The sequence below is a fragment of the Petaurus breviceps genome, unplaced genomic scaffold (assembly GCF_028583685.1).
Source record: "Petaurus breviceps papuanus isolate PSGF00001 unplaced genomic scaffold, PetGlider_PUasm1.0 90491, whole genome shotgun sequence".
NCBI lineage: Eukaryota > Metazoa > Chordata > Mammalia > Diprotodontia > Petauridae > Petaurus > Petaurus breviceps.
In genome coordinates, this window is record NW_027187263.1 from 523228 (window position 1) to 538708 (window position 15481).

The 15481-nt window shown below is 41.3% G+C and overlaps 1 protein-coding gene across 2 annotated transcripts in view; it reads left to right on the forward strand.

The window, feature by feature from the left end:
- Positions 1–5050: 5050 nt before the first annotated feature.
- The window catches only part of SLAIN1 (SLAIN motif family member 1), an 86642-nt gene continuing 76211 nt past the window's right edge, over positions 5051–15481 (forward strand). The window contains exon 1 of one of the 2 annotated variants that reach the window (XM_069062641.1): positions 5051–5987. In XM_069062641.1, coding sequence (XP_068918742.1) covers positions 5272–5987 — 716 coding nt within the window. In that variant the 5' untranslated portion in view covers positions 5051–5271. The remainder of the gene's footprint in view (positions 5988–15481) is intronic. The other variant, XM_069062640.1, reaches the window with a different exon arrangement.

Genomic DNA, 15481 nt, shown 5'->3' on the forward strand with positions numbered 1-15481 from the left:
TTCTTCCTGGCTGCTTGTAATATTCTCTCCTTAATCTGGGAATTCCGGAACCTGGCAATAATATTCCTAGGAGTTTTCTTTTTGGGATCTTTTTCAGGAGGTGATCGGTGGATTCTTTCAACCTCTATTTTGCCCTCTGGTTCTAAAACATCAGGGCAGTTTCCTTTGAGGACTTCCTGGAAGATGAGTTCTAGGTTCTTACTTTGGTCATGGCTTTCAGGTAGTCCAATAATTTTTAAATGATCTCTCCTGGATCTATTTTCCAGGTCAGTGGTTTTTCCCATGAAATATTCACTCAATATATTTCATTCAAGATAGGTGAATTTTTCATTTTTAAAGAAATTTATAGGCTCAATGAAAGGCTATATGGCACAGTAGACTGATGCTAGTTGGGAAGGCCTGAGTTGGAGTCCAGCCTCTGACGCATACCATGGTTAGTCATTTAACTTAGTTGTTTCTCCTGCACCCTCAACAACTCTATAAACCTATGCATTATAGAAGTAGTGTTTCTATAACCACTTTTCCCTAATCAACAGGACTGACCCCAAAAAATCCATTGAGCATATTAACATAAAGACATTAAGTAATCAGAACACAATTTGTATTGTTATAAAGAATGCTAGATTTAAGAATCAAAGGGCCTCAAGGGATTGAATTCTGACTCTATCACTTACTACCTGTATTGTTTTAGACTAGTCATCCATGCTCTTTAGACCTAACTTCTTCACTCGGAAAGAAGGGGTTGAACTAAATGACCTCTAAGCTTCCTTACAGCTCAGAATCCATGATATCATAATGCATCCTTTCAACACATCATTCACAATACAAGGACATCATTTTTTTTTAGTTTATACTGTACGGATTAAAATCAGTTTACAATACTCCTTAAATACTTCTTTAAAAAATTTTGGGAGCGGCTAGGTAGCGAAGTGAGTAACGTGCCGGCCTTGGAGTCGGGAGGACCTGAGTTCTGTTCAGGCCTCAGACACTTAACACCCACACACACACAAAAACTAGCCGTGTAACCTTGGGCAAGTTATTTAACCCCAATTGCCCTTCAAAAAGGCAAAAAAAAAAAATTGGTAAAGAACTAGGCAACTATACAGTTAATTTTGTTCAAAATAAAAAGCTTACAAATTTGCATCAAAATTAAGACTACTTAATTACAACCCTGACACCAGCAACCTCTTTAATTATATGTGTTAAAGAGACTGACATCTTGGGGGGATAGCTGACTCAAAATTAGTCTGATTTTTTGAGTGCCTCTATATGGAAGAGTGTGTGTGTGTGTGTGTGTGCATACACCAATGTATAGTTCATAGGGAATTTAAAAGTATTTTAGTACAAAGGAATGAAAGGGTTCAATTATTCTCCAGGAATTTGCCATTTTCCACTATAGAAATTCTAAGAGGGGGGATTGTTTTGTTAGAAGATGGATGAAGAATTCTGCAAATTTTTAACAACAGATTAGCTTCCTATACTTTCCCTGTCTAAATTGCAAGGTATATGGTTTTTTTTTAGAGCTGGAAAGAACTTTAGAATCTAACCTTTGATTAATGCCTTGTTATTATTATTGATATTTTGAAAATAATACATGATTCTAGAGCTCCTCAATTACAAGTACATTAATAAAATCAGACCTTATCCTATATGCTATAATCGGAAAAATAGGGGAGGGGCCTATTCATCTTAATTTCATCCCCTGGAGTGTTAATTCTGTTGTAAGATGGCTGCATTTCTTTATCACATCACTCTTATTCTTTGCATTAGGATGTGCCTTTTCTTTATTTCTTTTGCTAATGTGGAGCCCGGTAGCTCTTTGTTCCCATTGTGCCCGTCTCTTTCCTTCTTTGTGTAACAGGAATACTGCTTACCCGCATCTGCTACTGAGCATGCGAAAAATCCTTCCATAGACCCTTTACTTAGGACTTTCCTTTGAAGGACTCCACTTTTCCAGGTTTTAGTGACATCCAGAGGAGACTGGAGATAGATTGAAACTCAAAAAAAGGGGAGTGCAGGGTTAGATCCTAGTTTCTAAGAGAGGTGAAGGTAGGCGGATGGGGATGGTCAAGGGCAACAGATATCAGGATCATACTTCTGTTTATATCAAAGATTTACCTGGTTTGTTTATTTGTTTATGGATATACTTCCATTACTCATTGCATTGGAAACTGGGATATTGATCAACAACATTAGAAAACATATATACATATGAACCTATGTATATATATATATATATACACACTCATGTATACAGCATACACATAAATATATTTATTTAGCACTACCAAGTACTGTGCTAGTTACTAGAGCTACAGTACAAGGAATAAAGCAATCCCTACTCACAAGGAGATTACATTCTAAAGTCTTAGTGCAGCCTTAAATGATTTAAGCTTTAAGTTTAGCTTAAATTATGTAAGCATCCTATTTAACTACATGAAAGTAATTAAATAGGAGATAGCTTGGGGAGGAGGGTAATAAAGGCTGGGGTAATCAGGTGTAGGTTTTTGCAAAAGATTGCCCTTAAGTGAGTCTTGGAGAGAGAGGGTACAGCAATGAAGTGGAGGCAAAAAACCCTGGAATATAGCCAGTGAAAGTTGAAAGAAGTGTGGTGTGGGGGTGGCTAGGTGGTGCAGTGAATAATGCACCGGCCCTGGAGTTAGGAGGACCTGAGTTCAAGTCCAGCCTGCCACTTGACCTTGGGCAAGTCACTTAACCCCAATTGCCCTGCCCTCCCCCCTCCAAAAAAGCAGAAAAAAAAATAAAGTGTGGTGTGAGGAGCAGAGATAAGGTCAATTCATGCATTTGAAGTTGAAAAGATGATTTGGGGCTAGGTTGTGAAAGACTTTACAATTTAAGCAGAATTTCCACTTCATCCTAGGAGAGCACTAGCGGTGATTGAGTAAGAGAGTGACATACTCAAATTTTCAAGAAGTCCCTAAAAATTACTTTAGCAGTTCTGTGTAAGATAGACTGGAGTGGCAATAAAACAGGAGACTGTTGTAATAATCTTTCTTTTTTTTTTCCTTTTTTGGAGGGGGGGAGGGCAGGACAATTGGCCACAGGGCTAGTAAGTGTTAAGTGGCTGAGGGCACATTTGAACTCAGGTTCTCCTGACTCCAGGGCCGGTGCTGTATTCACTGCACCACCTAGCTGCCTCTGTTGTAATAATCTAAATGAGAGGTAAAGAGGCCCAGAACTAAGGTGGTAGCTGTGTGAATAGAGGAAATTGAAGAAATATGGCTGTAGAAGGTGCAAGATTTGGCAACTGGTTTAGGTGAAGCAAAGTGAGCAAGCAGTCTGAGATAATGTGGAAATTACAAGACCTGGGATCCCTGAAGCATGATACCTTCAACAGAAATAGGGAAATTTGTTAGAGTGGAGGGTGAAAGGGGAAGAAGAGTGTTTTGGACAAATCTGGGTAGTAGAAATTTAGGAATAGATTCTAGAATTTAGAATGTGGGCAGTACCAGTATTGTATCCTGCTGCTGTAGTCTAGTGGTTCAGGGACAAAGCCAGGGCTCCAGTCACTGCCATCCAAGTTCATGTGGTTTACTGTGGTGCCTGAGCTCAAGTATCTTTTGTTGATAAAGCAGAAATAATTCCCCAGGCTTCCAGAACATCAATGGTGAGGGGACCCTCAAAGTTCCCTTATTATTTGAGGTAAGGTTGCTGGGAAATTTGTATATTCCAAGAAGGCTGGATAAGGCTTTGTGGATTCTCCAAATACCTGCATATTGTGTCAAGTTCAAGGCCAGTCTGGACTAGTGGGACCAGAAGACAGAGTTCAGGAATCTTGTCCTCTTCTCTGTGCACTGATGCTCTATGATGGGAAGGATTAAAATGTCCTCTGGATTCCTGGTTCTTCCCTGAAAGTCCATGGAAACCTGTGAAGCAGTATTTGCTACAAGGACTAATAAATAGAAAATATGAGTTTAGTAAAAAGAAGAAAAGAAAAAGAAAAGAAAATCTAGGACTAGGTTCCAGAACCTCCCTATGAAAAAATAGTCAATGGAAAAAATAGTGGAAATGAGCCATTGAAGGAAGTGGGGATGTTTTAGCTTGGGGAAGTGAAGACTGAAAGAGAGAGATGATAGCTGGATTCAAGTATTTGAAGGGTTGTCATGTATTGGAGATATTTAGACTTGTTTGGTTCCAGTGGGCTGAACCATAAGCAACGTGTGGAAGATGCAAAAGAGACAAATTTAAGATTGACTGCAGGAGAGATTGACTCAGAACTATCCCAAAGTGCAATGTTGGGTTCCCCCTTCATGGCCATACTCACAGATTTGTTAACCCTTTGTTGGGTATATTGCAGTGTGTCACAGTGGTTACTCCTTTCCTGTAAGACCTTTGAGTTCCATTTCAACGAGCAAATTTTGATTCTGAGAAAAGCTTCTCAAGAGGAATAATGACATCATGGAGTGATGTCTTGCCTTGCGTGAATTGGATTTAAGTCCTCCTACGGTTTTATTTTTTTTTTGTATCTGTGTTGCAGTGCCTGGTAGTTTTTCGAACCGGTATAGTGTGTGCACCCTAATGGCTGTGAATTAACACTGGTATTCACAATTATAGATTTTTCTTAGCAATTGGTGGTGAATAAGCCCACAGCCCACCTCGAGCCTGGGTGCTCGGTCTCCGGGTAAATATGCTTTCTAACAGGAGGCAGTGAGTGCCTCCTAAGGTACTTTCACATCTCCTCCCCTAGCACGTGGGAAACAATGCTCGCCCACCAGACAGGCTCTGTCAATGGTTAGGGATGAATGAGAGGGAGGGAAACTTTTAGTCTGCAAAAACCACGCCCTTAATTAGGCACCTGGGCAGAGGCTCTCCGGTGCTTGTTTCCGTTCTCGCCACCAAGACCCCTAGCCGGGGATCCGGCACCGCCCTTTCGCAGTTCACAGTTCCCTCACATCAAAGCGCATCCCCCGCAACCGCTCCCACGCCACGCCACGCCCCCCACCCGGCCCCCGCAAAAACCCGGAGCCGCGGAGCCCTGCTCTTGAAAGCCCTGTGGGACTGGAGGGGGCTCCAATGAGCATGTGCAGAAGAACTTGGTGGCTGCCGGCCGCTTGCTCGCGCTCGCTCGGCCGGAAGAGGCTGGGGCAGGTGGCTGATACTCTCAGGAGGCTCGCTCTTTGCACCCGCAGTGCTGGCCGCCCGGCTCGGGCAGACAGGAGGAAAGGAGGAGCGGCAGCGGCAGCGGTAGCGGCAACCCCAGCTCGCGCAGAAGGTGGCCCCGGCCTCGGTTCCAGGGTCCGGGAGCGGAGGATGGAGGCAGCTCTGCTGAAGCCGCCCGCGCCGCAGATGATGGCGGAGCAGGTGAAGTGCTCTCCCGGCGGGGGCGGCCCCGGAGCCGGCTCCGGTAGCGTGGTGAACGCGGAGCTGGAGGTGAAGAAGCTGCAGGAGCTGGTGCGCAAGCTGGAGAAGCAGAACGAGCAGCTGCGGAGCCGGGCGGCCAGCGCTGCCGCGGCCGCCGCCGCCTCCTCCTCCTCCTCCTGCTCAGCCTCAGCCTCAGCCTCCTCCTTGACCTCCTCCGCCCACCCCACAGCGGCCACCTCCTCCCCCGCCTCGCACCTGCTACTGCTCCCGCCGCCGCTGTCCCCTCCGGCCGTGGCTATGACCGTGACTGTCCCGCCCGCCGCTGGAAGCTCCCTGAACCCCCCGGCCGCAGGCGCCGCGGGGGGCTTGGCGCTAGCCCTGAGCAGCGGGGGCAGCGGCAGCAGCGGCAGCCCGGCTTTCCCCGCGACCTACTGCCTGCCCAGCCTGGCCCAACCCGAATCCCCCTTCGTCTATTTCAAACCATCGCCCGCCGGCTTCCCGGGGCCGGGAGAAGGCGGAGGGGGAGGCGGTGGGGGGCAGGAGCCTGGGGGCTCATCTCCGCTAGGGTCGTCGGCTCCGGCCTCCCCTGCTCCGACCCTGCTGGATGAAGTGGAGCTGCTGGACCTGAATGAATTCTACAGCCAAATGGAGGACGAGTATACATGGTATTGTCGAGCCTTTCCCAGTTTTTCTCCCTCCTTTTATTATTCCAACCCTTGTGCTCATCTCGTAACCCAGATCCCTGGAGCGTGTCCAGTTGCTCTGGCCTCGCGGGAAGGGGTTGTCTGTAAGGATCCTGGTCCCTGGGGTCCTAGATGTCCTGTGGAAGGCAGAGGGCTTGAAAGGTGCCCGCTCTGGGCTCTTACGGCCTTGCCTTTCCTCCTCAGCTCCATCCTTCCCTTCCTCTGAGACCCTGAAGGCAACTTTGTCGCCTCCTCCCCTCTTATACAGGAAATGGTGGCAGTGACAGGTGCAAACAGCTTGTGTCCCTCCAGGGCTCCTGGCTCTCCTTGAGCTGGGGCGATTAGTTTTCATTCCCTTGAGAGAAGGACCTATGGAGCCTTTCTCTAAATCGCTGGACCCCTCTCCCCTCGTTTTGCTGCCATACCTCCTGCTGAAGAGTCTAAGCGATGAACTGGCTAGCTACACCGACTTGCCTTTTAATCCTCCTTTTGATACAGTTGCTGGATTCCAGACTCCTTATTAGCATTAACTGGAAAATCCATATGATCTTGTTTTGCTGCTGTTTAAATCTGCTTTTCCATCACTATTACCTTTCCCCATTAGAGAAACGGAATCCTATTAATCCGGATTCTCTCCCGTCCTCCACTACCATGTACTGCTTGCCTGCTAATATTCCCTTTTTGCTCCTTTGAAGGGAATGATTTTTGCTATATAAGGAGCAGCTTATTTTGCCTCGATCTGGGAGACCTGGGTTGATGCAGTCATGCATTTTCAGTTGCTGCATTTCCATTGATATTTTATTCTTGTAGATCTCCTTTTGAAATTCTGACTTGCCTTGCAAAATGTGCTGACTTCACTGGCTTTCTCTTCAGTTATGGAAGTCAAATGTGGACATAAGTACCAAGTCATAAGCATGTGTGTGTTAGGTGGACATTTGGTCAAGGAGATGTGGATTTTGTTTTTTACTTTTAAATTCATTTGGAAACTCTTTACCTCTTTGCATTGTCTATCAACTATTACTGCATAGTAGCTTTTCCAACAGGAATAGACTTTTGCAAAAGACTCTTAATTAAAGTTCAGGGAATTTCTGATTAGTAGATTTTCAACTGATGACCAAAGTCGGGCATGGCATAAATAGAATCCTGGTTCAAGAGCTTAAAGGGACCTCAGATCACATCTAGTTCAACCCCCTCATTTTCCTCATCAGTAAAATGTGACCCAGAGAGACTGTGTCATATTCATAGGGAAAATTAACATCAGTATCACTTAAATAACAGAGAAATGAAAAACTTATTTTGATTACTGCTTATACTTTTGAATTTGTTAACCTTGTGTTTTTCAAGATGTCTTGATTCCTTTTTCATTTTCACAGGTTTATTGGATTGATTGCATTTCTAAAATCCAGCAAAAGAAGAAATAATAATAAGAAAGCTCACCAGCTCTAATCTAGGGGAAGAGACAAGTAGGGTAGAGCTTACATTGACAAAGTATTTTTCTGCCCTAGACCAGGTTTAAAATTGTAACACCTGGTGTGTTAACTTTCCCCTAAAATACTTGCTTCTTTACTGAAATTCACAACTTGACTGACAGAAAACCCCTTTTTCTCCCCTGCCCCAATTGCATGTTATACCAGGGACAGAATTTGTGGCACTAAAAATATGCTTTTTTAGAAAGGGACACTTTTAATATTGTCTCTTTTGTTGCACTTTAAGCAGCTGCTTCCATTGCCTGTGCCTAAAAGACCCTCAAGTGATTTCCCTTTTCTTAACTGCTACTCTTTAGGCTTCTTTCTTTCTGTCCTTTTGTGTGATAGTCCCAGATAACATAAAGAAAAATCACTTTGGTACTAAGTCTCAAATGTATGAAAGCTTAAAATATTCACAAGTATCCCTCAGAACTTCTATTTGATACCTGTGCAGGTGGTTCATTTCTTTTAAACACCAAATGTACTTTAAGCATTCTCAAGTTAAAATCTTTGTTTCCTCAAAGGTTAAAGTGTTATCTAGCTTGTAAATTCTTAATAAGTGACATAGCTATGTTTTTAAAGGTCCTTAGCTAAGTTTTTAGTGATTTTGATTGCATTAAGTAAACTATTACTATATTAAATGGTAGTAATAAGGGTATAGATATTTAGATAAGATACCTTTTTGAAAATATAAGGTAATTGGCTAATTTTTAGTGATTTGATTCCTTAAATTATTATATACAGAACACTATGCTAGATGGAGTAATGGGGGGTTAGGATAATATTTAGAGACCCTGCCCTCAAGGAGCTTATAATAAGAGGATTATTACATATATACAAAGAACTGTTCACAAGAAGAAAGTCTGTATGAAAATTGGAGTTCTTGACCTTTTTTTGGGTGAGATTATACACCCTTTTGGCAGTCTGGTAAATCCTATGAATTCTTTTAAATGCATAAAATACATAGGGTTACTGATGAGGTATGGGCTCTGGGAGCCCCCTTAAGCTCTGTTGAGGTACAGGCTCTATTATTAGCCTAGCCCTTCATTGTTCATCTATTTCCCACCCTTGAGCCTATCAAAATATCAATACACCCTTGAATTGGCCTAGCCCACCATTGTTTGTGGTTTCCAGGTGGCTTCCCATCCTAAATCACTCGTTGACCTCATCTGACTTCTCCTGAAGACCCTCCCCAAACTCTTTCTGTAGACCACCCCTAGATTCCTCCCACAACCTTCTGTATATAAGACCCCATCTCACACCTTGTAGAGGGAGAGCGCCATACAATGCCATAGAAGAGTGAAAGTGCCATAGAAGGACCTAACACAGACTTACTCTGTGTCTAATGCAAGTGAACTTTTAATAAAATTTTACTTTTCTTTGGCTGAGAAGATTTCGAGTTGAATTCATTCGGCAGGACCAGGCCTGTTGGTATTTTGGAGTCTCCAGAGCAACCCAAACCCTCTTAGTGGGTAACTCTCTTCATTTTCAAAGGAAACCAATTATATTGAAGTATAGTTATCAAATTAAAAAAAAAAACAGCGAAGACCTCTGCAAGTTCAGGGACACCAGGTTAAACCCCTTTGCCAAGGGGAAGCATCAGAAGCTTTATTGAAGAGGTGGTATTTGAGTTGGGCTTTAAAGGGTAGGTAGGAGTTCAACAGCTGTAGGTGGAAAGGCTTGGTAAAAAAGGCATGCATAGTGAGCAAAGGCATGGAGACAGCAAAGCAGCAGGGGGTATACAGGCAACCAGTTCAATTTGAGGCAGAGATTACATAGAGGAGAGTGTGAAATAGCTCTGAAAGGATAGCATAGTGCCAGATCGTGGAGGGGCTGGATGACAGACTCCCAGACATCTTATTAACATTAATTGGGAAATCCATTTGGTCTTGTTTTGCTGCTGTTTAAGTCTAATTTTTCCCTATGTATGACCTTTTTCAGTTTTACTCTGAGAGTGAAATGGAACTAATTCAATTCTCCCAACCCAAATACGGTACTTACCTGTTAATATTCCCTTTATGTTTTTTTTTTTTTAAGGCTACTGCTTTTTCCTCTTTAAAGAAGAGTATATATATTTTGGCCTGGTCTTGCAGACCAGGAGTTGTATAGTCAGTCATATTCTCTGAGGGTTTTGAGGAGGATTATTATGATGAGGTATGGGCTCTGGGAGACCCCTTGAGCTCTCCTTGAATCTTTGAGGTACAGGCTTTGGGAACCCCCCCTTGAACTCTGATTAAATCACCCCATTTGATGAGGCATTTGTATGAGGCCATAAGCCTTACATTGTAGTTGGATCTAGACCTCTTTTACTAGACTTCCCACAACCTTTGTATATAAAACCCCATCTTGTCTCCATGTTTGTGAGAGCGCCATAGAATGACCTAGCACAGGCTTACTCTGTGTCCAATACAAGTGAAATTTTAACAAACTTTACTTTTCTTTGGCTGAGAAGACTTGAGTCAGATTCATTGGGCAGGACCCGGTGTGTTGGTATTTTGGGGTCTTTAGCCCTCTTTATGGGTAACCTCTTCATTTTTATGGCTCCCAGAGCCTATACCTCAAAGATTCAAGGAGAGCTCAAGGGGGCTCATCAGTTAGACGATGGGATCTAGGTGTAAGGAAGACTGCTTTGGGAGTGAAAGCTATATGGGGAGGTGGCCAAATGGAAGTGGGAATGTAATTTAGAAAGCTATTGCACTAGTTTAGGTAATTAGGGATAATATATTAGGGTGTGTGAGGATGGAAATAGAGGGAGAGAATATGGAATGTTGCAAATATAGAGTGATACCATTATTGGAAAGGTGAGGGAAATGGAAAATTCAAAGATAACTGACTTTTGATCTTGGAAGACTATGTGAATGGTAGAGTCACTGCTAGAGATAGTGAAGTCATCAGGACCATGCTTTTTTGGGAAAAGACAATAACCTTGATCAGGGTTGGGGAATTTTTGGCCTCAAGGTCACATGTGGCCCTCTAGGTCCTCAAGTGCCACCCTTTGACTCAGCCACCTGTGGGGACCTAGAGAGCCACATGTGACCTCTAGACCACAGGTCCCCACCCCTGACTAGGTTTTTGACATACTGAGTGTAAGGTGTTGGTAGGGCATGCAAATTGAGATGTCCAACAGACATTTGGGGTTACAGTTCTGGAGACTGGGAGAGATAGGGCTGCAGATGAAAATCTGGAAGTAGTTTTAAAGCTCTAGGAATGAATGAGATTGGCAAGAGGGTAAATGTAGAGAAGAAAATGAAATATGAGGAAAGAAATTTGTGGGATGTGCATCTTTAAAGGTGTTAGGAAGAAGAGTTGTCCAGGGTCACACAGCTAGTAAATGTCTGAGACAGGATTTGAACTCAGGTCTTCCTGACTCCAGGCCCAGCACCTTGAGAAGCAATCCATAGGCTTCATAGATAGCTAACAGGATCAATGACACAGAGTTAAGAGCCCTTTTAGCAGGTTGTTCTATTGTTATCTAGAGATCATCTATGTTATACCATCTATTGTTATATAGAGATCAAGCTGGATAAAATCTCAAAATGGAAGAGGCATTTGATTTAACAATTAAGATGTCACCAGAGACATTAAAGTTTCAATAGTGTGGTAGAGAAGGAAATAATACTACAAGGAGTTGAATTGAAATTAGGTGGTGAGGAAGTTGAGGTATGGGACATGGACAAATTTTGGGAAAAGTTTGATTGTAAAGGAAGAAGCTAGAAGAGGTAGAAAGGTCAAAGGCAGATTGGGAAGGACTGCTAAGCATGTTGGTAGGCAGCTGGGAATAGAAGCTGAATACAGTCTTTTGGAATAACTTTCATATTACAATTCAAAGACCTGTTATATTTCAAACAAGCTGACTGGAATAACACTTGTCATTTATCTGAGTTTTTTTTTTTTTTTTTTGAGGTGGGGGCAGAGGGCATATTATCTCTTTGATGTTAACATACTACCAGCAAGAAAATTTCATTTATCTTCCAAGGAAGAAGAAATGTTTTCCAAGCATTTTGAGATTGTCTCCTCTTTATCATCCTGACAGATTCAGAAGAAAACAATTTCAAGGATTTTATATCATTATTTGAAGGACTAATGTCTTTAAGATCTGTTTGGCTTTTGTGTTTTTATTTAAAAATGAGATGGCATTAATTTATATAGATTTATATGAATATATGTATATTTGCCATCACAATTTTAACTTAATGAATTGAACTATGTTGCTCGTTGGTGTTTTGGGAAGTGATGATGACATTTCATAAAATACTTTGTGGTAGTTGAATTTACCATTTGAATGGAATGCTTAGTATTTATTTTAGGAACACCACAGAAGACTAAAGAATAGGTGCACATCTTGAACAGCATTAGCTTTTGACTTTGGAATAATTATAGAGGGTAAGAAAAGAGCAGGTATATGTCAGCAAATCTAATACGTGATATTTTATTAGTCATTTACTAGGATCTTTTTTTTTTTACTTAGGAAGGACCTTGAGGCAACAAAGATAAACATAGTTGAAAAATCATATTTCTTTTTTTTTTTTTTTTGGAGGGCAGTTGGGGTAAAGTAACCTGCCCAAGGTTACACGGCTAGTTTGTGTGTGTGTGTGTGGGAGGGGGGTGTGTGTGTGTGTGTGTGGGTGTTAAGTGAGGCTGGAACCAAACTCAGGTCCTCCGGACTCTGGGGCCTGCACTTTACTCACTGCGCCACATAGCCACCCAGATAATCATATTTCTTTATAGGTTTTAGTTCTAGAAAATTTCATAATGTCTTCTGATGGAGCTTCAGATAGTGATATAAAGTTTTAAATTGTGGGTCAACAGAAATTAGTCATTCCTAGCTTCATGTATTTGGAATAAAAATATTTAGTACTTTGTAATCCTTTGTACTCTAAGCTCCATGAGTGTCATGTTGAAATTTTGAATCTTTATCAGTAGCTTTGCATAGTCACTCTTTATATGAATAGGTACTGAGAAGTACTTCCTTTATTGGGTTACATCTGATCTCATCTGTTTGGGTACTCCTTCCATTATAGTGAAAGTTCTAACTTTTCAATACATTCTTATCCCGATAAATTTTCCTAGTGATGAAATTACTAGGGGAATGATAAGAGTCCAAAGGCACATTACTATCTGTCTGGCTTGTCTGTCTGCCTGGCTTGTCTCTGCTTGCCTGCCTGTCCCATCTCTCTTCCTATCTAGCACAGGCTAGAAGTGTCAGGGTTACTTACAGCCCAGACTCACTTTGATTGGCATGGGAGCTTTGACCTCTTTCATTTTCTGATCTGGACTGGTTCACCCCTCCTTAAGTAACCTTGTGGCCCTTGTTTTCAAGGGCTTACCATTTTAGCATAGACTAGCTCTAGAGATCCTTTAGTCTCAACCTCTCCAGTAGCAAGGATTATTGGTCATTCAGTCAGTAAACATTTATTAAGTGTTTTCTATGTGCCAGGCTAACAGTACAAATATGGAAAGAAAAAAAAAACCCAGTCCCTGCCCTCAAGGAGCTTAAACTATAACAGGGGAAGAAAATGCATAAAAGAAAGCTTAAAGGGGTGCTGGGCATGATGAAGGAGTCCAAAGAAGTACAAAACAAGTACAGTTGGTTGGAAATGAAGAGCTGGTAGTCCTGAGTCCCCTCCTTATATTAAATGGAGGTTTTGGGGCTCATGGCTCTGCCTTCTGTCAGAGACAAAGAGTTCTGATGAGGTATGCGTACCAAGGCTGATTTGATCTTTCAATATGATGAGGTTTCCTAATGATGTGATTAGGGGATAATAAGAGTCCAAAGGACTACAAAAGGAATGTACCTGGATTCTATTAATATTTTGTGGATACCAATAGAGTATTCAGTCTATCTGTTATTCCTCACTCTTACTACTTGACTTGTCTACCTCCTTTTACATTCATGCATGTCATCGATGATAGAACTCATATCAGGTCATCATCGGCCACGTACTGTTTGCTGTCCTTTGGTCACTTGAAATTTTCCTTCTTCTGAGAGCATATTGTTCCATTATCATTGGCAAAACATTGCTGTTTTAAAAAAGCAAAGCAAACAAATTTTTTGTCACTGAGATATTTGGGTTTTTTGAAAGCCTTGTAGATAGTTTCTCAAATGCTGTTCAGCCTATTCCAGTCATCTGTAGGTCTATCTTTAATTAGCTGAAATACTTGGTTCTTATTTTATGTATGGGTATGTACATTGATTTATACCTCCTTTTCCAATAATACACATCCTGGTGTGTGTGTGTGGGTGTGTGTGTGTGTGTGTATACTATATTGATAGATCTATCTATAGATATAGATATATAGATACATGTAATGGCAAGCAAATGACTGAGATCATGATTTATTGTGGCCTAGGGGTGGGAGAACTTTGTACTTTGTACCCCTTAAGAATGATTGAAAACTAATCTCCAATCAAGAAGAAAGAAGGCTTTTTGACTGAGAGATTAAGACAGTGTGATCTAGGGGTGGGAAAACTGACCTCTGTATTTTGTGTCCCTTAAGAAGGATTGCTCCTTGGGGGCGGCTAGGTGGTACAGTGAATAGAGCACCTGCCCTGGAGTCAGGAGGACCTGGGTTCGGATCCGGCCTCAGACAATTGACACAAAAATAAACTAGCTGTTTGACCTTGGGAAAGTCACTTAACCCCAATTGTCCTACCCTCCCCCCTCCAAAAAAAGCAAATAAAAAAAAAAACCAGAGATAGTTGGGGCAGCCAGGTAGCACAGCGAGTAAGAGCACTGGCTCCAGTGTTGAGAAGACCTGGAGATAGAATCTGGGCTCAGACACTTAGCACCTACCCAGAAACACCTGGCCATGTAACCTTGAGCAAGTTACTTAACCCCGATTGCTTTAAAAAAAAAAAAAAGATTGCTCCTTAAGGACGGTTGAGTTAAGGACTTACTGAATGATATCTTTTGTTTAAAGCTATGTATTCACTTGAGTGATAAGTTATGTTACAGCATTGTCAATGCTGTACTTTGGTTTCTGTGAATGTTTTACCTTAGTTTATTGATGAATAAATAGAGAGTTCAGTATACTATGTGATCAGAACTTTAAAGCTATTCACAGCAGCAGTCCTCTGGAGAACTGCTTTTGCTTGGCTATACAATATAGTATGTACATGTATAAATGCACCCATACGTATACATACATATACACGCATATAGGTATATGTCTATACACACATACACAGATGGAATGGTCTGTTTGCTCAGTTGTATATCTTAGTTTAGAATAATGCATATTCTAATATGAATTATTATGGATAGATACACACACACATACATACACACACACTCTGATTTTTCCGTTGTAAATGGTTAGTCTCATCTCTTTTGGCCCTGAATTTCATTGAAGATGGCCTGTAGTGTTCTGAGGCTAGATGTGGTGATGACAGTGTCATGCATATACTGGAACCCTTGAAAGAATATGTCCTCTGTTTTATGGGACTTGATTTTTTATACTTGTAGGATCATTGAAAAAAGTTATTTCTGGTCATATGTCATAGACTTACTTTTAAATTGTAAAAGAAGATATAGCTTGTTGGAAAAGAGCCTTTTAAATTATATTTTTTTATACTGAGTATAAGTAATTTTAAAAATGATGACTTACTGGAAATTCAAGATTAAATATCAATAAAATAACTCCATGGTCCTAGTAGCTTTATATTTTAATTAATTTTAATTTATGAAGTATCAACACTATTTCATTCATTTCCTCTAAGTCTCCCTTGGCCCATTTATTCTAATGTTTTTTTTTTTTACATGTTTGTGATTAGAAGGCTCTGTTCTTCTAGTTATACCTTTTAAACTTTTTGTTAATTTATAAAGGTCTATTCAGATTTCCCTGGATACTTGTTGTTATTGCAAAATATATATCCCACTAAATTAGTATACTATAATTTAACAATTTCTATATTATTTCCAAAAAATGGAAAGTAAAACTGTTTTGAAGCCTGAAAACAAGAATAATGGATTTTATATTCTCCCTACTGTAGTCACTTTTTGCTCTAAG